Source organism: Sciurus carolinensis, chromosome 7, assembly GCF_902686445.1.
Source record: "Sciurus carolinensis chromosome 7, mSciCar1.2, whole genome shotgun sequence".
NCBI lineage: Eukaryota > Metazoa > Chordata > Mammalia > Rodentia > Sciuridae > Sciurus > Sciurus carolinensis.
Window position 1 is genome coordinate 6,567,226 of NC_062219.1, and position 23,222 is coordinate 6,590,447.

General features: G+C 43.9%; 1 protein-coding gene across 3 annotated transcripts in view; it reads left to right on the plus strand.

The window, feature by feature from the left end:
• The window catches only part of Prkn (parkin RBR E3 ubiquitin protein ligase), a 1,199,081-nt gene that overhangs the window by 622,186 nt on the left and 553,673 nt on the right, over window positions 1–23,222 (plus strand). For all 3 annotated transcript variants that reach the window (XM_047557058.1, XM_047557059.1, XM_047557060.1), the window contains exon 6: window positions 21,496–21,611. In XM_047557058.1, the coding sequence (XP_047413014.1) occupies window positions 21,496–21,611 (116 nt within the window). The remainder of the gene's footprint in view (window positions 1–21,495; window positions 21,612–23,222) is intronic.

The following is a 23,222-nucleotide window of genomic DNA, read 5'->3' on the forward strand; positions in this document are numbered from 1 at the left end:
TATTTTTAAATTGAATTAAAAAAAGCAAGACTCAACTATATGTTGCCTATAAGAAACCCACTTTAAAAACAAAGATTGCAAACAGATTGAAATAGGTGAAAAAGGGTGCACCATGATAACATTGATTTTTAAAATCTGGACAGGCTATGCTAATAACAGATAAGTAGGTCTCAGAGCCAATGATATTAAACAGACAGTATTATCATAACAATAAAAGGCCTGTTCATGAAGAGAACCTAATACTTCTAAAGGTTTACATACCTGATAACAGAGTTTCAACATAGTGGAAGTGAAAACTGATAGATTTGCAAGGATGGAAACACAAATTCACAATTAGAATAAGATTTCAATATACCTATATCGATCCTAGAACAAATAAATAGAAAATCAGAAGGAATATAGAAGATTTGAACTACATTACCAATAAACTTCAAGTGATTGACATTTGTAGAATATGCCACCTAACAACAGCAAAACATTCATTCTTTTCAAGTGAACATGGAATATTTATCATGATAGACTATTTGGTGGGACAGCCTAATTTTTTGTTCAGCAGGTGAATAGGTCACAAGTTGTGGTATGCTCGTACAATGGAACAGTAACCTGCAATGGAACGTCTATCAGAAATGAAGAGTTTCATCATGAATAAAATCAATAAGGACATTGTTGAATTCAGGAGTCTACTAGGGATAATTGGCATCTGTAGACTGCTTTTACCAATGACAGAAGATTACACATTCTTCTCCAGTTAGCATGGATTATTCACCAAGACAGATCACATTATGGACCATAAAACATACCTAATACATTTTATAAAATACAAATCACACAATAGTTACTCTTAGGCCACATTGGAATTAAATTGGAAATCAATAACAAAAAGATAGATGGAAAATCCCAAAGACTTGGAATTAAACAACAAACTTCGAAATAGCAAAGAAGGAATCTTGAGTGATTTTGAACTAAATGAAAATGAAATACAGTTTATCATTGCTTGTGGAAATAGCTTAAGCAATACCTAGAAGAAAATGTATAGCCCTGAATGCATACATTAAAAGAAGGAAACCTAAAATCGACTAGCAAATCAATCCTTTAGAAGAAGAGGGTGAAATTAAATTCAAAATTAGAATATAAATATCAAAATTTAGAGCAGAAATCAATGAAATGAAAAACAGGGAAATCAACAGGAAAAAAAAACAGTGAAACTAAACACTAGTTCTTTGAAAAGATAAATAAAGTCATTCTGCCTCTGGCCAGCCCAAAGAAGAAAAGAAGATGATGCAATTTATAACTAACAGAAATGAAAAAGGGGCATAACTACAGATCTCACGGACATTGCAACAATAGGAAAAGATATCATGAATAATTCTATGTCTTGAATTTAATAACCTAGATGAAATGGACCAATTCCTTGAAAAACACAAACTGCCAAAATTCACAAAAGAAGAAATAAGCAAATAGATTATGCATTAAAGAAATTGAATCAATGCTCAGTGATCTTTCAAAAGAGAAAGCACCAGGTTAAGGTGGGTTTACTGGTGATTTTCCTCAAACACTTGAGGAAAACATAATACCAGTTGTCTATCAGTTGCTTTTTCAGAAGATGAAAGTTGAGGGAATATTTCCTAATTTATTCTATAAGGCAAGCATTGCCCTATTACAAAAACTAGACAAATATAAGAAAAGTGTTGACCAACATCTCTCATGAACATAAATGAAAAATTCCTAAGTGAAATATTAGCACATCAAACTCAACAATGTATTTTAAAGAATAAAACACAACCAACTGGCATCTATTCCAGGTATGCAAAGTAGTTCTGCATTTGCAAATCAATTAACATGATCCATTATATCAACAGACTAAAGAAGATGCACATGATTATGTCAATAGATGCAGAGATAGTATTTGACAAAATTCAACAACAATTCATGATTAAAAAAAGAAAGAAAAGTCTCAGCATATAGGGATAGTGGGGAACTTCCTCAGTTTGAAAGGAATATCTATCAAAAAAAAAAAAAAACAAAATAAAAACACACAGCTGACATCACACTCAATGGTGAGAAGTTAGAGGTTTTCCCACTAAGATCAGGAACAAGGCAAAAATGTCCCCTCTCACCACTTCCTTTCAACATCTTACTGGAAGTCTTAGCTAATTCAAAAAGACAAAAATGTTAACAGAAGTTATAAAATCGGGAAGGAAGAAATAAAACCGCCTTTGTTCACAAAAGACATGGTTGTATATGTAGAAGATGCAAAATGACAAAAAAAAAAAAAAACCTGTAACATAAGCAATTATAGCAGGGTTTCAGGAAACAGGATTAATATACAAAAGTCAATCACTTTACTGTGTACCAGCAATGAACAACTGGAATTTGAATTTAAGAACGCAATATCTTTTGCATTAACCACTCTCCTCAATGAAATATTTGGGTCTAAATCTAACAAAATATGTACACGATCTGTGTGAGAAAAATAACAAGACTGATGAAAGAAATTAAGCAACAAAATAAATGGAATAAATGGAGAAATAGAAATTCTGTGTTTGTAGGAAGATTCAATATCGCCAACATGTCAATTCTTCCCAACTTGATCTAGAGATTCGATGCAATCCTAACTTGTAGGTATTAACAAACTGATTCTCAAGTTCATATCAAGAGTCAAATGGACAAGCAGAAAACAAAACAGAATAACCAGTATAGTATTGAAGAAGGACAAGATCAGAGGACTGATATTATCCATTGTAATGAAGAAAGAATAGGTGACTAGATGGATGGAACGGAGTAGAGAACCCAGAAATAGACCTCATGAGTCCAGTCAAATGATCTTTGAGGAAGGGACAAAGATAATGCAATGAAGAAGAAGTAGTCTTTTTAGCAAATGGTGCTACAACTTGATATTCACAAGCAAAAGAAAAAGAAAGAAAAGAAAAATATTCTAGGTACAGATCTTATACACATCATAAAGCAGATTATAATCCTAAATGTAAACTGCAAAACTTTAAAACTTAATATTGGAGAAAATCTAAATGACCTGGGTATGGTAACAATGTTTTAGATACAACACTAAAGGCATGATCTATGAAAGACATAATTTATAAGCTGGACTTTGATAAAATCAAAAATGTCTGCTATGGGAAAGAACTATCAAGAGAATGACAAATCAGATTATAAACTGTTAGAAAATATTTGTAAAATACATATCTGATAAAGGACTGTTATCCAAAATATACAAAGAACTTTTAAAATTCAATAATAAGAAAACAGCCTGATTGAAAGTGGTCAAAAATTTGAACAGACATCTCACAAAGAAGATGTACCTGGTGAATAAATGCACAAAGAGATGCCCGACATGTTACCTCACTGGAAAATTGCTAATTAAAATAGCAATGAGGTCTCACTACACGGCTAGCAAGGGTGTGGAGCAGTGGGAACTCTCTCTCACTGCTGAGGGGAGTTCAAAGCAGCACAGTCACTTTGGAAGACAACCTGGCAGGTGTGTATAAAACTTAACACACCCTACCACACAGTGCAGTAGTGGATCTCCTTGCTACATGGCCACACAAAAACCCGCGTGTAGATGTCTACAGCGTATCATTCATAGTAGCCCAAACCGGGAGGCAACCAAGATGCCCTCTAGGAGGTGAATGGTAAAAGTGTGGTACATTGAGGCAGCGAATATGATGGACACTAAATGACTTGGGCCGTCAAGCCGTGACAAGACATGTCAGGAAACATCAGAAGGCCATCTCTAAAGGCTGCAAGCTGCGTGGTTACAAGTACATGACTTTCCGGAGCAGGTACAACTGTGGAGACGAAGAAAAGAGCTGTAGTTGCCAGCAGGTGGGAGGGAAGGAGGGATCAGCAGGCGGAGCGTAAAGGATTTTGAGGGCGGTTCACTTACTCTGCATGATATTTTAATGGTGGATACCTTTCATCACACACTGATCCAAATCCACAGACTGCACCCCAATGTAAGCTCTGAATTTCATGTGATTACATGTCACGTTCATAGAAAAAGTTCCACTCTAGTGGGGATGTCAACAGTAAGAAGGTCGGACGTGTGGTGGGGAAGGGCGTTAGAGGGTAACTGTACTTTCGGCTCAGTTTTGCTGTGAACCTAAAACTTCTCTAAAGAATGAAGTCTATTTTAAAAACTTAAATAACAGTCCTGAAGGTATCCTGTCTATTGAAATGCTGGAAATAAAAATTGATATGTTTGATAGCATGGACGGATCAAGAAATTATATTAAAGTATAAAAACTAGACCAAAAAAAGGTCTAATAATGAGTGATTTGTACGTAGAATTCTAGAACATTCGAGTTTATCTGTGGTTACAGAAAGTTGGTAAGTGGTTTACCTGGGACTGAAAGAGGCGTGTGTCAGGGGCAGGATGGAGGGACCACAAAGGACCTAAGGAAACTCTGCTGTTGAAGCATGCGGTGTTCGTCGTCTGGATTTTGGAGATGGGTGTGCACACGTGTCCCGGTATCACTGGAGTAGTGACCGATTAAGTCTGGTGTACCCAGGGCGCATGTGGCATTGGCTTCCTGACACCAGTCCCAACAGCGTCCCTCCCCCCAGATTGCCAGTTTGCCTTCTTTCCGACTGTTGCTTCTCCAGACAGTGTGTTCGCCAGCTTTGTGTCACTGTGACAAAACACCTGAGCAAAACCACTTAGAGGAGGTTCCGTCCATGGCTGGCTGGCTCCCAGGCACGGACAGGCAGGGGGAGGAACAGCTGCTCAGGTCATGCGGCTGAGAGAGAGGAAGGGGCTGTGGATAGATAGATGTGGTCCCCAAGGAGACGCCCTCTGGGACACTCTTCCTCCGAGGAGATCCCACCTCCCAGTGCCCATTCAGCTGCCGGTGGATGGATCCACCCAGGGGACGGGAGCCGTCCCGATCCCATCATTTCCCCTCTGAGCCGCGTGCATCGCCCAGCACATGGGCTTTGGGGGTACATTCCAGGCCCAACCATCACATCCGTTGATGCTGCTTTTGTTTTTGTTGTTACTGCCGGGACTTAACAGCTCACCACGGCGACGATGATCCTGCTAGGGAAGGAGCAGGGTTTGTAGGAAAACCTTTTGTTTTGTTGGAGGACTGTGTATAATTTTGTGTTGAGGCTATTGGGAATCCCTCTGCACCCTTTCCTAAATCTGTTAGAATCTACATGTTTTCCTATCAAATGCTTTTGTGTGTTAAGAGCACAAAATGAAACAGCATGACTTTCTCAAAGGAGTAAAAAATAACGAGGGTATTGTGAGGAAAATTACCTACACACACACGCTCAATTCACACTCCCCTTCTTCAGAAACATCAGCTGACACCATAAATCTCTTATTTCCACAGCATGATTTCCCAGAAGATCACATTTATATTGAGGCATTTTAGGGGGGAGGAAATATACTGGAAATTGACCCTTTGACAAATTTACACTGCGAGTATTTATAGAGATTGGATTTGTCTTGCTCTGTCTTTTATTCTCTTGAGACTTTATAGGAGTCCAGAAAATTCCTTTATACTTTCTCTCAATGAGGGTGTGAATAAATGCTGTTTTTAAGTACTGCAGTCTCAGCATGGTGGTAAACTATAGCTAATGAAACAATAGCCCTTGGTAGTGGCATAGAAAAATCCCACTAGGAGAATCCGGGACTGAGTCCTAGCAATACATGCATAGTTGGTTTATCCTTCACATAGACATTTGAGAAAAAGAAAACTTTTATCTGTGTATGAATACATGGAGATGTTCATCTGTGTAGTGAATGTGTTAATAGTTCTCAGTTTCATTAAAGGAGGTTCTAAGATACTAAGTCTACATGACTTTGTGTCAATTACAGTTTATAGGTAAGTGAAGTCTTCCGTATGTGCCATGATGGACTCACGACAACACATCTAATATATGTGCACACAGATTGGAATTTGCTAATTAGCTGAAAGTCGTCAACTCATGAGCTCATACCCAGAGGGTTTCCAAAAGTGCTACCCGCGTTGCTTTCTTGTTTAATATTAGCTGGTAAAACTCATACTTCCCAAAAGTCCTCATAAAGAAAAGACAAGTAAAAATGATATACTTAAGGACATTAAAATGACCACATAAATGTTAATTTTTGCATTATTTTAACGTAATATACATGTTTCTGCGTTTCCACATTATTGCTACATATTTTTAAATATTGTCAGCTTTATTGCTTTCCCGGGGTTATGAAGGTCATCAGAGCTCATCATTGCCTGGCACCCATGTGTTCTAGGATGCAGGCTTGGCCAACTGTGGGCAGGCATTTGGCCATTTTTGCACAGATGGGCTTGTATATGACCAGCCAAGTAATGATATAGTCACTGAGCACCAGGTGTTGGTGATGAAAGGAATGTTTGCAGCCAGAAAATATTGACAACACTGCCCAACTTGAGTCTACTTACACAGATTATGTTTTGGGAAGGGTGTCAATCAGTAACATAGGCTTGAATAAGTTTTGGTTTCCTGAGAGGAAACTAGATTTTTACAAGTGGGGTAAGGAGAGGTACTCCCTGGTCAGAGCAGAAGAGCAGTTGCCTGGTGTCACTGTGTTCTGAGGAGGCTGATGGGCCCAAATGGTGTAATGGAGATAACACCCAGCATTCCTCCACCCAGCGCCTGCAGGGACTCTGTCTAGCTGGCTGGCAATGAGCTAGGTGATTGGGGAAGGAGACAACGTTCCTGCTGTCGCGTCTACAGTGCAGAAAGGCGCAGGGACACTGCACCACATTATGAAATATGGCCAGTGAGGTCAACGGAGAAAGCTCCTGGCAGTTCAGGATGGTTAGTGACAGGAGCCGGTGCCTGGTCTCCTTGTCTCCCGCTCTAAGTGGGAGCCACATAAAATCAACGTTGTCCTAGGTTTCTACTGCAGTGTAGAAAAACTTTTTCCAGCAGTCACTATAATTAATGAATCCATGGGTCTATGTACATAACAAAAATAACTTCACCCAGCCAAATGCACCAACCAAGAGAATGAAACAGGTCTGTGAAACAGGACCAGCCATGTCGAGTGGGCCAGCCACCTGCATTAGTATGTACTCGCTGACATTCAGGAATACAGGATGAAGCTTCCTCTGTATGAGCTCAAAGGTAAACTAGCTGCGGGACTTCATGGGTCACTGCAACCGCGAGTTACCTGCTGATAGGAGTCTGACGTCAGGGGCCCACAGTGGTTGGGTTCTTTTCAGTGTGACTTCCTTTCAAGCTTGATGATTTAGGTGCCTTCTCCATGTTCATTATAAACAACTTTTTTTTTTTTCTCTCCAGCAAGTTTTATAACCTAACCTAAACAGCTCCTCCAGGCATGTTTGATGTGTGAGATCCTGGGAAAAGACGTTTTGGAGGGAGGTAGTTTTTCATACTTCCAATTTTCCCTTCAAACATACTAATGCTGAACAGTACTGTTAAATAGGTAAGCATAAAAGTATCAAAATAGTGATATATATTAGTGAAACTGTCTTAAATTTTTTAACAAATTGATAGACTAAGTATCTGCTTCCCTTCATATAATTAGCTGAGTATGACTCATACCAGGAACATATAAATCTGATTATTAAGAGGAGCTATAAACTGGATGAAGAAACTGAAGAAAAATGCAAATAAAATTTAGTAAGTTTGAGGTACCACTAGGAGTTAGTTATGGCATTATTTAAAATATCGACCACATTTTGGCAAAGCGGCTGGAAAAGAAAGCCACCGTGTTCTGACATGAGCTCGTGCTCGCTGCTGGCTGAGGAGGCAGCGGGGACCTTTCACTGGCCCAGAATCGTGAGGGTGTGGTAAGCAGACTGACCGGCGCTTAGAGACCGTGGGGAGGACTTAGCAGTCAGGCCCACCCTGGGCTGCGGCTGGCCACCAGGAAGCCTCCAGGTCCCAAGGTCTTCCTGTTCTCTCCCTCCACTCGGCTTTCTGGGCATTTCTTCTCAGCGGTCACGTTGCTCCCACTTACTATTCCCAGGTCTCGAGGCCCTTTAGGAGGAAGCCCAGCGCCCCGCAAGGGCTCAGCCTCCCCGCTCATCTCTCCTGTGGCCCTGCTGCAGCCTGGTGCCTGTTTCTGCCCTCCCACAACCGTGCAGGACATGCTCCGACTTCCGGGTGGCTTCGGCATCCTTGTCCTCCTGGCCTCTCTCCTGGCTGAGCCCTGCCCACTGGTCACCGGCACCCTCCCCAGGCCTCCCCAGCCAGAGCTTTGCACACCAGCCTCTGATGGTTTGCTTTCGTTTTGGTTGGTGTCCACTGCCTTTCCTCTGACTATTTAAAAGGAGTGCATGTCTTTGGTAACAGTTCAAGCAAAGGGAAAGGTGTGAAGGAACCCATAGTATCGCCTCCCCCACCATTTCCATTCCCCCAAGATAATTAATGTAGGATTTTTTTGTGTGAGTTCTTCTAAAAATTGTTCTGTACTCATTTTTTAATAATCTGTATTTGTATGGGTGTTTTTCTTCTTTAAATGTTGTTAATACTCTTTATTTTATTGTAATTTGTTTTTACATAATAGCAGCTCCTATAAATCTCTCAAAATCGATACCCACACATAGACCAAATTTGTCCATTGTGATAGTTGCATAATATTCCGTAGTATAAGTATTGAGCAAAATTCTCTCTTAATGGCATTTCTGTCCTACAAACTACATTTAGGAAAAATCCTGTATATAAATCATTACATGCCAATACTGCTATTTTTATTAATAACAAAAAATGTGCATTTAAAATTTTCTTCCATATGTTAGATTATTTTCCACAAGGTAGAAATGCTTCCCTTAGCTTACATAGCATACCCTAACACACCCACTAGCCAGGCAGCCCTCAGTGTTGATCAAGTTCTATGGAAATGTTATGTCCTCTCTTCTTTTGATTGGCATTTCTCTGACTACTGGTGACATTAAGCATCTCTTCATGTTATTGGCCTTTTGCATTTTGTCTTCTTAATTTACCAGATTCTTTGATACTGATGTGGATCCTTTGCCACTTTTTAGGGTAATTGGTAAAAATGTTTTTCAAGGGTAGGCATGTTGACCCTTCGTCCACTGTATAATCTGTAAACAGTTCTGTCTCCTGGTGGAAAGTTCTGAAATGCAGAACGTGTCCTCTCCATGGAGAGACACTCAGTTCACCTCTCTAAAGCCCTCCAACCACTTCCACCCCAAGGCTTGATTTTGCAAATAGCCACCTGCGTTTCCCATCTGATGTCTCACTGCACCTTTCCTTGTTCTGATAGTTAGATGTTTAAACATCTAGAATTCTTTTCTGCAATGATGATTGACCAATGACCCCTCCAGTTCCTAGCTACACACTTGTTCCCACATCACTTACTGAAAACCTATCCCTGCCCCACCAAACAGGGACCCACCTCCTCGTAATGTCGGCTGCATACACACTGACCAGTATTTCTAGACTCTGTCCTGTTCCATTTGCCTATTTAAATATTTTATGCAAATACTACATTTTTGTCTTATAACAGCTTACCACCATTGTGTCTTGTAATTCTTATACATTTACCATTTTATTTTTAAGTCTTTATGTCTATTCTCCCTCCCCAACTCCAGAAAAAAAATTCTACCTGAGCTTCCAATAGGACTCACACTGCACGTATGGAACATTCAGGACCCTGGTCTCCTCCAGATTCACCTCATTTTTAAATACTCATAAAAGGCCCTTTGCCTTTTTTATTGAGTAAATGCATTAGTATTTTATAGCTCTTGTCAATATTAGGAATGAGATTATTTTTTCTGTTCCACTTCTAACTGGATGTTGCTATTATGAAAAAAATCAATTTTCATTATATAGTTTGCATCCAGCCACTTACGTTTTTATCATTACTTTTCATAACTTTTCAGAATCTCTTCTGCATTTTAGTCATGCCCCAATGTCATCTGGAAAGAAAGATAAATCTGTCATTTTTCTAAACACTGACCATAGGCATTACATTTTCTTACTCAGCAATGGAAGATACCATCACTAGTGAGCCTAACCATTTAGTGCCTGATTATTACAACTTTTTGGCAGTAACTTTATCAAATTCATGGTGGCTATTGTCCACCATGTTAGTGGATCTGACTTCTAAATGTTTTCAGAGGGTTTTATAAGGAATGGCGTCTAAGTTTGATGGAGCGACTTGGGTTTGCTGGTTACCTAATCCCACGCAACTCCTCTGAGTATCTGAATTAGGTTGATGAGTGTGTGAAGGATGAGGCCTCTTTGCACTTGACGAAGACTCTGACCCATTTGCTTTCTAAGTGCAATTGTTCCTGCCTGGAGGGGCTCCGCAGGCCCATTTGCGACTGCTGGTGTCTTTCAGTCCCAGAGCGAGCACTCTGCCTGCTTTGTTGGCCGTGTTTCCTCTGTACCTGGAACATTGATGAAGCTCACTAGCTCTTCCTTGGAAAGCAGGCAAATGTGTTCACATTTGTAGACAATGGGGTTTAACTTGTTGACAACTTATTTTGGTTTTTTGTATCATTACTCATGAGTAAATTGGTCTATAATTCACCTTTTTGTTGACCTTATTGGCCTTTTAAACTGAATAGTTTCTTCACATGAATTAGGCAGTTTCGGGGGCAGCGTAGAAATGCCCAAGTTTTGACCTGCACACTTGCTTTCTGTTCTTCCTTTGAGTCTTCTCTCTGTTTGGAATTTACATATTGAATTCATGGCCTGAGCTCTTCTTTCATCCCATGAGTAGGCTTTCTCTTCTGCCTTTGACCCCTGCCTTGGACTTCTTATTGAATTTTAAAATCTTAAATCATATTCTCAAGATCAACATTCTTGTCCTTGCTGTTTCCTTCAGAATTTTCTTTAGATAAAGGCCAAAGAGTCCTGAGGGGGAAGTCCTGCTGGCTTCCCCTGCCCCCAACTCTGACTGGCAGGGGCTGTGGGCTGGGACCTCCTGGCAGTGGCCAGAGTCTGTCTAGGAAGCCTGTTCCCCACACCAACTGTGCACATCAGTGCCCTCTCTGGGACACGTTCAGGACTTACAGTGACAGGTCTGGCTGGGGCACAGAGACGCTCACTCCTGTTTGTCTCTCATTCACTGAACTGTGGGTGTCCTAAGGGTAAGACCATCCTTCATCTTTATCTTCAGTACAGCATGCATTTCTCCAAAAATTTAGGAGAGATAGAGAAATAAACTTTCTTAATGGCATGTTTATGATCCCAAAAGCTACGATTTTTCTCTCTTTATCCTACTATAAAGGATAAATGTGGTATTAGTCAATTTGATCTGAAGTTGACCAGTCCATGGGAAATAACTAAGTACACACACACACACACACACACACACACACACACACATAGAATGGTTATTTTTAATTCTTCTATTTACAATTGTTTATACTAGCATGTAATAAAAACACTCATTGTAACATTTATTTCCTGGTTTATTCACCTTAGTTTTCCTGAGTGTGTACAGTTCTTAGGTAAATTCACAAATTATGCTTTCTTTCTCTTCTAATGAAAAAATAAAGTAAATACAAAGAATGTGAGAAACAGTATATAAAGCCTCCTCCGGTTTTGTCCAGAGTGGAGTGTTTATGACTGTATGTACGGCCTGCAATAAAGAAAGCAAGAATAAAAAGAAGCTCTAAATCCTGTGTGCCAAAGAAACAAGGACTTTTGAGGGGGAAAAAAAGTTTAGATTCCAAGTCCAAAGTCATTTAAAATGTTTTAAAGCTAGAGTATTTTTTTATTGCTCAATATTTCTCTTTGCTTGTAGCCAAAAACAAGTTATATTATCATCTCCGTGAATTATTGCTACCAAAAGGTATGTTTCTCTTGCACTTTCTCTGCCTAGAGTGGACAATCTGCAGCCGCCGTTGCTGCCCTTCTCAGACTCTGGCTTGAGAGAAAAGTGATGGCATCGTTCTGCCACCACCTAGGCCAGGGAGCCGGGTCTGTTTTCCAAATAAGCAGGACAGTGGATTCCAGAACAGTGAAATTAAGGGGGAGAACAGAGTGAGCCTCAATTCCCAGGAACAGACCTGGCTAGGACGCAGGCCCTCTTAGCTGTCTTATGACCCCAGGCCTGACCCTACAGCCAAGAGAGTTCCCCCAGATCTTCCCTTCCTACTCTTGAGACCCACTGGAAAGTGCTCTCTCCTTCCCCACTTGCCCTGAGCAGGCACTGGACGGGAAGTCCACCAATCCTTGGCGCTCCTGAGTCCTGCAGACAGGCAGTGACCTCAGAACTCCACAGCAAGGACCTTGGTTGACGGCATGGAAGCACATCTCTCCCAGACCTGTGGAGCCAGGCAAGGCCTCCAGGGCTGGTGACCCTGCAGGGGTAGTGAAGCTGAGTCCCAAAGGACACTTGGGGTTGGAAAGGCAAAATGGAAGGTGAGCAGGGCAAGACAGACCCCAATGAGGGACACCGTGGGCCAGGGTCCCTGGCAAGGGAGAGCAGAGCTCTTCAAGGAACCAGGACCCAGGTCCTCCCAGCAGGCCTGGGAAGGAGGCGGGAGGGAAGGCTGTGAGAGGGGGGATCTGGAAGGCTTCGGAGGCCTTGCTCTGGAAGATAATTAACCAGGACATGATCAAACAGCTCGCCAGCATTATTTGCTGTTGTTGATCAGAATACATTCTTTCTGCACATTCAGAAATAAATATGAAATAACTGCCAGCTTCTAGAGAGTGCCTGGAAACTGCTAGGGACAGAACCACTCATCTAGGGATGGTGAGTCATAGTAAATTTTCAAAATTATGACCTGTCTCCTTAGTTCCTCGCAAATTACTGCCAGCTCACAGATACGTGTTTATGGAGTCTCTCTTGGAGGTCAAATCATGTAATGGAATAGAAAATAGGTAGTGGGAGATGGCAAAAGGAAATTCTCTGTTTAAACAACAAAATATTTTAAGAACTCATTTTATTTTCTGAGTGCAAGAGCTGGAAAGCTTTGCCTAAACATGAAACTAGCAAATGTTATGGATGCCGTTGTGTTCTTCCAAGCTAGCACGTTGTGAGAGCGCATGAAACCTCTAACTTCCAGAGGAAATAAAGAACAGCCGCAATAACGAATATTATCTTTTATGGTCTGGCTAGGCTACAAAACTGAAAGAGAATAGATGTGCTCACTTTATATACTGAGCACATAACATCACGTAAAGAACAGCTTTTGTTTTGAGGTCAGACAGAACAATCCACAAACACTTTTGAAATAGGGATGGAAACCCAGGAGAGCAGGTACCACGCTGCGGGGACCAACCAGGCAACAAACTGGCGGCTGCATCGTGGTAACTGCAACAGGGTGATCTGGGCTCATGGTTTTGCAGGTTCCACTCCATGATGGGGGTACCGACTGCTTCCAGGGGTGCCAGGCAGCAACCGTGGGTAGTGTGGCAGAACACACGTGCTCAACTCGTGGCCAGGAAGAAAAGAGAAGGAAGGGCCTGGGGTCCCAGGATTCTGATCAAGAGCACACCTGAAATGACCTCAAGACCTCCCACTGGGCCCTGCATCCTCAATTTCCACCACCTCCCCGGAGCGCCCCTGGGGACCCAGCCTTCACACATTCGGCTTTGGGGAGCGTTCAGCATCCAAACTATAGCAGCTGACATCAGTTAGACATCAGGGAAAGAGCCTTTAGGAACCTCTAGCTTCCTACCAGGGAGCCCCTACAGGATGAGTAGTTGCAGTTTTGACAAGTTTTAGCAAGTCTGGAGTCAGGGACCCTTAAGGACTTGTAAGAGCAAAATATGAACAAGTGAGGAGACCTCAACAACCACAATCAAAGCATTTGCTTTAAAAATTCCCCACTGGTGCATCATCTAAGGTGCGACACCTACTGGGCAAGTTTTCTCCAAGGTCACAGAGACAAAGGAAGACCTTGTCTTCCAGGCTCAAAGACTGCTCTGAGAATGGTCTCTGGAGTAGCTTTAGGCCCTGCTTAGTTAACTAGTCAAAAATCTGCTTTGAAAAGGCAATCTTTCCAAGTTGGTGACAGAGAAATAGGAATGAGATATATCCTGTCCTCTTTTTAGTAGAAAAATGACTGGCAGTCAAGGTTTACCTTAAAGAGTACATTTCCAGGCCATCAAGGGCTGGCAGGAGCACGAGGAGACGGACGGGATCCACGGTTATGTGCACACGGAATCGCCGGTGCCCACTGCTGCGCCTGCCCAGGTGCCCCAGCCCCAGGGAGCTACAGAACCCCCGAGAGGTTCTTGCTCACCTTTGTCTCTTCGTTGCACTGAACTAAATGTAGCATTTAGTAACTAATATAATGACCGTATCTAGTACTTTAAAGATGACCCTATTGGATTTTATTCTAGAATCACTTATTTATTATTCTGGAGGCTGACACATATTTTGAATTTCCAAATTCAAAGAAAGAATTTGAATTTAGAAAGATTATATAGTTCATAATTTTGATCCTGAAATATTCCCTGGTGTGTGACTACACTCTATCAACTTCTTAAATATCGGTAATTGTGCAGTGGAAAGTATTGATGCTTACCCTGAGAAGGATATATATAGGCTTAAATAACGTCATGCCAATTCATTTCAGATTTTGCCATAAATAAAATTTAGTGCCAAATTTTGAGGGGGGTGGAATAAAAATTTAGGTTTCCAGAGCCTTTGGACTCTGGAATTCCTTGGATTCTGAAACTCATTTGAAGTGTAACCCTAAGCACGTTGACGTAAAGATGACAGTGCTGTAGCGCCTAGCCCACTACGACACCAGAGAGCCACGGGCTGGATCCACGTCTGCTGGAGACTTGCTGGTTCAGAAGAGCTTGGCCTGAGTGTGTCTGCTTCTGAGGTCCGTGTTTGCTGTTGACCCTGGAGGCCTGGAGGAGGTGGACAGTCCTCTCGAAGGCCTTGGCGGTGGACTGGCAGTGGACAGGATGCAGACAGGTACCTGCAGCCCCGTGCAGCCAGGTAGGACCTGGTTTTGTGTTTCTGTGAGTAAATTGATTTTCTTTCTCCAGATAAACTCTGCCCCTCCTCTGGAGACTCTGCTCACATCTAATTAAAAGAAGACAAACTTATTATTGAACATGATAACAAACTCATTAACTTTTTAGATTTGATTTGTCGAAGTGGGTGTAACCTAATTTTAAACTGGTATTGCTAAATTAACAAGGTCTATAAGTATTACACAGCGTAACAAGTCACATAGTTATATCAACACTGATATGACGACCTGCTGGATTTAGATACCAAGATTAGCTTAACCCCACAGCGTGAAGGCTGAGAGGCTTCTGGTGCCAAGGGAAGGCTCTGTGGGGGCTCGGGAGGTGGTGGTCACGCTGTGTTGGCACGTCTGAACTAGAGAACATTAAAACTTTAATGTAAGCATTGAGAATGGAAGCTCTTCATGGGTAAAGACAAAACTGGCCGGGGGTGTAACTCGGTGGTAGAGCATGTGCCCAGCATGTGTGAGGCCCTGTGTTCAACCTCCAGTACCATCAAAAAAATAAAAAATAAAATAAAATAAAGGTAGAAAACTCACACTCATCTCCCGTGAGAGAATCTGTGTCTCACCGGAGGAGAAGCGCTGCAGGGGGGCAGCTGCGTGGACAGGCGAGGCAGCCCTCCTGCTGCCCTGGCGGGCAGGCGCCTAGGTCTGGGAGGCCTGTCCTAACTGTGACGGCGAGAGCCTCTGTCACAGAGTCACCAGCTGCTCAGGGAAGGGTTATGCAAAATAATACTCCTACAAGACAGCCCCTCGGAAACACGGAAAGCAGGTATGGCTCAGAGGGAGGACCCAGGGAGATTAAACCTCTCCCAGTCACTCCTTTCCCAGTAACAATGGGCCCCAAGGGTTCATCCCTTCCGGTTCCGCAGCTCCTCCACCAAAAGAACCATTCCCAGCCACAGTGGGTCCTGTAGGGAGGAGCCACAGTGGGCCCTGTAGGGAGGAGGCGGCAACTGAGCTCTGGGCTCTGCACTTTGGCCTCCCCCATTGCCTCTTCGTCCTGAACAGAGGCACAGCAAACGGCAAAACTCTGGGAACAATGAACCCCAGAGGAAGAAGAGCAATGAGCGGGAAGCGTGTATTCATCCCGGGGTTCGGGCCCCTGGCTCCTCCGGTAACAATGACTGTCAGACTGTTTACAGCTGCCTTCCCGAGTTAAAGTTCTAACCTGCCTGACGGTCCGCTGGGCACATCCGCAGTTTCCAATGATCAAACCACCCGCATTGCACCCTACAAAACTCAAACCCCTTCTGTAACCGATGGCCGTTTTGTACCCAGAAAATGAGCCCTTCGGTGCCTGAGTGATTGAGTCCGGGAGCGAATAACCGGCTCGCTGAACCCTTGAGGTCTGCATCTGTCATCAGCTTAACCGAGCACCCGTTCAGCCCGCACACGTGCTCACATTGCCCAACACTGGGTGCTCGTCCGCGCTGCCAATCCGATAACGGGGACACGGTTTTGGTCTTGTTAATTTGGGAGCATCACTTCTGAGATCTGGTGCCCCCCCCACCTCCGGATTCCTTCATTCCCATGGCTGGCGAGGGCTCAAGGACAGGAAGGAAGGTTGTCCTGTGTCCCCTGAGATTAGGGAGGGGAGAGTGGGGAGGAGCAGGGAGAAGGGAGGAGAAAGGGGCATGTCCTTTTCAAAAATAAGTTGCAACAGCCCAGCAGCAGGCGCTGATTCAAAGCACCAAGTGGACCACGGTTACGTCGTGCCTCCCCGGAGGATCTTATTAGAAAATCGCAGTGGATGATGTTGGAGGAGTCCAGGTTAAAGTCAGTGTGTGGACACAGTAGCCCGTTCTGCAGGGCCACATCCGAACGTGTCTGTTGTTTGGGGAGGCTAATCGGAATGCCGCACCAACAGAGAGTAGCACGGATCCCGCGGAAGCTGGACGTTCCTGCCTCTCCCCAGGGGCATCTCTAGACTCATCATCCTGGCTCCCACCAGACCGCGTGATGCTGGGACTCGGCCACTTGCCCGTCCTCCTCCAGCCCCGTGGCAGCTGCCCTGGGGAGACTAGCCTGAGAGTGGCTTGCTTTTCCTGTTGGAGCTCCCGCTCTTCCACACCTTCATCACTGCCTCACTGGACTCCAGTCCTGCGACTGACCCCGTGTTAAGCACAGCTGTCCCTGTGTTGCCACCTTGTTAGTGACGACTGTGTGGCTCTGCCATTTCATTCAGAGAAAGAGGTTTGTCCTTTGGGGATCTTAATGAAAAAGCTGCAGGTCCTGGATCTCCCCCTGGGGACGCCCTGGTGTTTATGGGCCTGGCCTGGTTAGAAGGCCTCTGCCATCTGCAAGAGAGGGGAGATCAATCACCAGGGCCGCAGAATCGGGAGAGCATCTGGTGGGCTGCGGCTTCCTGCTCCGATGCGGGCGGGATGTGCGTATGTGGCTCAGGACTTCAGGAACGCTTGCTGGCTTTGGGATTCTCAGTACTACTAAGGTGGAAAGCACTCGCCTAGTACTTAACAGTGTGCCTTTCTTTATGCCCATTTAATATATATATATATATATATATATATATATATATATATATATATTTAGTTGTAGATGGACACAATACCTTTATTTTATTTATATGTGGTGCTGAGGATGGATCCCAGTGCCTCACAAGTGTGAGGCAAGCGCTCTACCACTGAGCTACAACCCCAGCCCTTTAAGCTCATTTTTTAAGTCTCTGGCTTATCTTTTAATAGCTTACACTATCATTTGAAAACAAAATAAAACTGACTAGTTATTGTTGTGGATTTTTAGCTCTGTAACTAAGTTCTTCCCAGAAGTGAGAGAATGAATCCAAATGGAATGAGCCAGCAGTGTGAGCGGCAGGTCCTGGTTAGGTGGAGGAATTCTCTTACTTTAATGGGCCTTTTTCTTCTCCTTCTCCTTCTTTTGTAGCTGATTTATCTGTGTTGGCATCCGTAAGAGGAGGGCTGGGCCCTCCACAGCTTGGGGTTCTGTACGGGCCCCTATGGCAGCTGTGCCCCTGATGAATGGGGACATTGTCCTGCTGTGCCTACAGCCTTCTGCTTCCCTAGTGACCCAGAAGCAGCTTTGCTGGCCAACCCCTGACACCACTGGGACCAGATGCTTCATGGGCCACCCGCTGGGGGCCTGCTGTGTGCTTGATGCCAGGACCTCAGGTGGTGTCAGCTTTCTGGCCCGTCTGCTTGGACTCAGGCTAGAGCGGTCCTGGCTTTGGCTTCCCGAACACTTGGGAGAAGAAGAACAGGAAAGCACAGTTTCACAGTACTAACCCAAGGAGTCATGGAGCTGTCTGTGAGGTGACACGTCACCCCGCTTTCGGCACACGCTCTGAGACACCCAAGGTAGAATTCTCAGAAAGACTCTTCCAACTTCTGGTGTGTTCTGCTACATTGTTTGCTGGTTTGTTTTTGGATGTGGATTGGCAAGGTCAGAAATGGCTCGGAAAATCCTGTCGCACTGACTATAGGGGAGAGGAAGCAACCAGATCACTCTGCTAATTAGCCTTCAAGAAAAGATATTTTTTTTTCTAGTGGGGGACAGTTCTCCACGGTCTTCCCTAATTCTGTGCAAGAGCGAGGTGGTCCCTTCTTTGGGACCATCTTCTCAAGGAAAAGATAATGACTTTGGAAGAGAATCTCTCTCTCTCTCTAGAACAAAAGGCAGACTTGCTTATTATCCAGAATAATAAAGACCACCGCTCCCTTCAGGGCAAAAGCAGAGCCAGCTCCCAGCTCCCCGGAGGATCTGAGTTCCTGAGGTCAAGCCACTACTGCACGTGCCGTTCACCTGCCCGCCAGGCCCTGGGTACCGGGGGACTGGGCTTCATACAGTGCTCATGCTTTCTGCTCTGCTGAGTTACGCAGTCCTTTCTCTCTGGTCCCGTGGTCCCTCGTTTTCTGCCAGTATCTGTGATGATACTGAGACAGGTTAACTGTTAGTGACAAAGCTGGGCAAAACCCTGGATCCTCCGCAGCGCTTGCCACTCACTCAGGTACCATAGAAAACACTCCTTTCATAAAAATCAGTGGAGAGAGCACTGAAGTTCACTGATAAGACAGGCATATTAAACATGCAGAATGGGTATTTTGAATTTTAGTTTTGTAACACCCTATGAATGACGGGAATTTTCCAAATATCTCTAGTTTCTTACACCATCAATATTCACCCCAAATAGCAAGGATTTGGGATTTTATCTGACTGAATTTTATCAGGTGTTAGAACAATTTGTGATTTGTTAGCCGAACATCTACCAGTAGTTTTCTGCAAGCTAAGAAAAAAACATAAGTACTTTCTATTTATCTGTAGATGAAAACATTCTCGGTGGTCCAGTCGACTCAGCCCTTTGGCAGGAATTACTTCATGAGTCAGGAATTTTTTTTATGTCGCAGAAAGCAGTTGTGGCTAGCTCAGTGTTTTTCCTAAGGGTTGGTCATGTTCTCCAAAATTTTGTTTTGGTGGTCAGAAATTGTTTAAAGTCTGTTCCTTAGCACCCTTGAAGTGGCCTTTGTAAGATTTGTAGATCAAAAGATTGAGTGCAAAAGATGGCGTCCCATGTTCAGAAAAGAAAAACCAGAAAAACAATCTCTCACTGTGAGAGGCTCATGGGCAGGGCTCAGTGGACAGGCCTGCACCTGGGCTTCAGTGCAGACCCTGGACGCCCCTTCTAAGTCTAGAAGGACGCTCTGCACAGCCTCGCTGTGGGCAGAGGATTGCAGGTTGGGGGATCAGCTCGTACTCCACTGTCCCCGGTAAGACAGCTTCCAGCTAACTAACAGGATTGGCAAGACTCGTTATGAGGAACAGCTTTTCTTCTAGACACCTGGTTTGGGGGCATATCTCTATAAAATGGCTCATTTCAGAATTCTGGAGAGCAGCCTATCTGGCCTGGGATGTGGCACTGTTTCAGATGTAGTGAGCAAGTTCTGCCACAGTCGTCGTCTTTCGAGAGCATAAGTAGCGCTTATGCACTTTAACTCAAGGGTTCTCAAAGTGCATTTCCTTAAGCAAGAGGAGCAGCATCACCTGGCATCTTGTTAGCAATGCGAATCCTTGACCCAACCCCAGGACCTAGAAAAGCTGAGGGGGAAACAGCAATCTTTGGTTTCACAAGGCCCTACTCCCTGCCCAGGTGACTCTGATGTGCACCAGAGTCCGAGAAGCATTGTATCACAGGAGAGTGCATGTAGTTAGGTTTCAAGCAGGGAGAGAAAAATGAAGTGGTGCTGTCAAGTGTGTAAGGGGAACAATAACATTTGTTCAATAAATATTGTATTTTTTCATTTAAGAAAATAGATGTAACTTGTATCCTATGCCAGATACTGTTAGGATGCAAAGACAGATGGAGCATTCCATTAATTTCTCAGGGTGTCTAAACTGTGAATCTCAGGCAAAATCCAACTTGCCACACATTTTGTAAACAAAATGTTTTTAGGATGTATCGGGCCCATTCACGAGCAGGTCTGCTGCTGCCTGTAGGCTAGCAGGCGGAGTTAGATGCAGCAGAGACGGGGCCTCAAAGCCAACTACACTTAGGATTTCACCTGGAGCTTTCCATCAGTTCTCAACAGCAGGTCTGGTGACAAAGGGAAAGTACTCCCCCCATTCCAGGTAGTTAAATACAAATGGAGTTAGTGGTGAGTGCGGTGTGCAGGGAAGGCATAGGGATGTCCGGCAGGATGTGGAGCCAGGACCAGCCTGAGACTCTGCTGTGTGAATGAAAAGAAGCGTAAAAACAGACCCGGAAGTTAGAAAAGGAGGAAATGAAGAAAAATAAAAAGACCATTGCGGTTCAGAAGGGAATTGATTACTGACTGAAAGATGACCTAAGTGAAAAGCTAAAATTCAGGTATAATTACAGAAAGTGGGGAAGGGATGAACAGGGCCAGAGGTGCTCACTGGATCATGCCCAGCTGCCCGGCACTCGTGCTGGGCAGCAGGCCTACCGGGGAATTCTGGGATGCAGGTGTGGCAGAGAGGGCAGGCTCTGAATTGGGCTGCATTACTCTGTCCAGCCATGCCGGCCTGCCATGTGTCCACCTGTATTTGTGCGTGCATGGACGTAGGGCTCTCTAGACTCTTTCCTCTGTTGTACCTTGCTAATGACCAGCCATGATGCTGCAGAGAAAGTCCTGGGCTTCCCTTTGGGATGCTGGGGTACTTCTTGGCTTTACCTCTTATTGTGTGACTGTGGGCAAAGCAAGTCAGGGCCCAGAGTCTCCCTTTCCTCATTTGTGCGTTGCCGTTCCTCCTGCATCCTCCTGTTTTTCTTCGGGATGGCTCATTTTTGGTGAGCATCACAGAATGTGGGGTGTGGAGAGTTTCCCCAGCCTCCAGGCTTAATGAGCAACAGATGCCGCTCTGAGTACCTTCCTTCCAGGAGAGGACTGCGGACCCACTGGGTGCCAGCCAAGGGCATTCCTTTCCCCAGAAGATCTGATGCCGATTTATTCCTGACTCACACCTAGTGACAGATTTCTCCTCTTGCCCAAAGAGATCACTTACTGTCGAAATGCTGAGAGAGGGGGAGCTGGCCAACTGGGATCCACGGGCATGATCATGTTTCTCACTCTTTCAGGAATTTTTCTTCAAATGTGGAGCACATCCAACCTCCGACAAAGACACATCAGTAGCTCTGAACCTGATCACAACCAACAGCCGGGACATCACCTGCATAACCTGCACGGACACCAGGTAGGGCTCTGAGAAGGGTGACCCCCAGGTCCACCCTCCCTGAACCTTGCTCAATGGCCTCTCCCTCCTGGGTGCACCTGATCTGGACCTGTACCACCCGGTCTGGGTACACCTTAATGTGATGACGCTCTTCAGAACGCCAGTGATTGGTTTAACTGGTAGTCAAATAGGGTCCTAACAGAGGTGAGATGACCTGTCTAAAGAACAGTACAGTCTTAGTTCATTTTAAAAAGTAAACTCATGCATGTGGGTACAAAATGTTGCCTATCCCTATCAGTGAGTTCTAAAATGAAATTAAATTTAGATGCTAACTTTAGGAATGGAAGAACAATTTATGAAGACCATTCATCCTTGGACTAAGTGGTTCATACTTGTTTTTAAATATATCTTTTCTCCATGCTTAGTTCAGCCACATATTGATCTGCGTTCATATCTGGGCTTCACACACATTCATATGCCCAAAGGGAAATTGTATAGCTAATTTTGGACACAGTTCTTTCTAATCCCAGTGAATACAAGAAAGAAAGAAAGGCGGGACATGGTATGAGAGGGAAAAAAAGAAAAGGAAAATGGCTGGACTTGAATTATAGTTTAGCAGTCAGGGTCAAAGTAGAAGAAACTGAGTCTATTTAATCTGCAGAGTAAACAGCTGAGGGTGGGCTCTATGGCAGGGAAAACTCTTTCCTAAAAGCCAAATGGATTTCTGAGTAGTGTCAAAGAATTTTTTGTCTCATATTTTTAATCAGAAACATCTATGACCCCTGGTCATCTTAACTATTGCTTCTTATTGACCTTTGGGACTGCACCATATGCCCTTTTAAAGTGACTTCATGATTTTATGATTAGCGGGTATTAGTATGCCTAGCATGGCATTTCTATTCTTTGATAATTTAGAAATGTTGACTAAAGGAAGCCCAACAGCCCTAACAACATCTGTTGAGCAAACCTGTTTCCAAGAAGGAATGAAACCGAGAGATTTTTCTTTCTGCTGCATGTTTAGTTCCTGCTTCAGCAGCAGCTCGGGCACACTGCCTAGAACCTGCAGCGTTCAGCTGCCCTTGGCAGGTGAATGACTGCAAGTGGACATGCTTTCAAAGTGCTTTCAAAATGCAAGAAGCACAGCTAAGATGATGCTCCTAGTCTTTTAGGAAAGGCACTGGAAACTTCTGGAAGTGAGGGTTCATCAGCTCCTACAGCAATTGTAATTAAAATTACTGCAGTTTTTCAAAGGGAAAATTCAACAGGTTTCTGGAAATCAGAATGCAACCCCCAGCCCATATGCTGGAACCTTCCATTGGCATTGGTAACTGTGACACTGAAATGCACATTGGTGACCATATCATCTGAGGAGGAACACGGCCCTCCAGTCTCCTACTGCTAAGCTGATCCTGATATTAGTAACTGGCAACAGCTTCTGAAGGAGGCAGGTCGCCTCCCAGATACACAGGGGGATCACTCCTGGAAAAGTCATATTGTGGCAGTAAAATTTTTATGTTATTACTTTAGGGTGATCTTATGAATGGGAGCCACTATACCTCGTGAATTTAAGCATGTGTGCATATAAGAACAGCTTGATTGAGTGAAGTCCCTGTGTAAGGAAGCAGAGGAGGT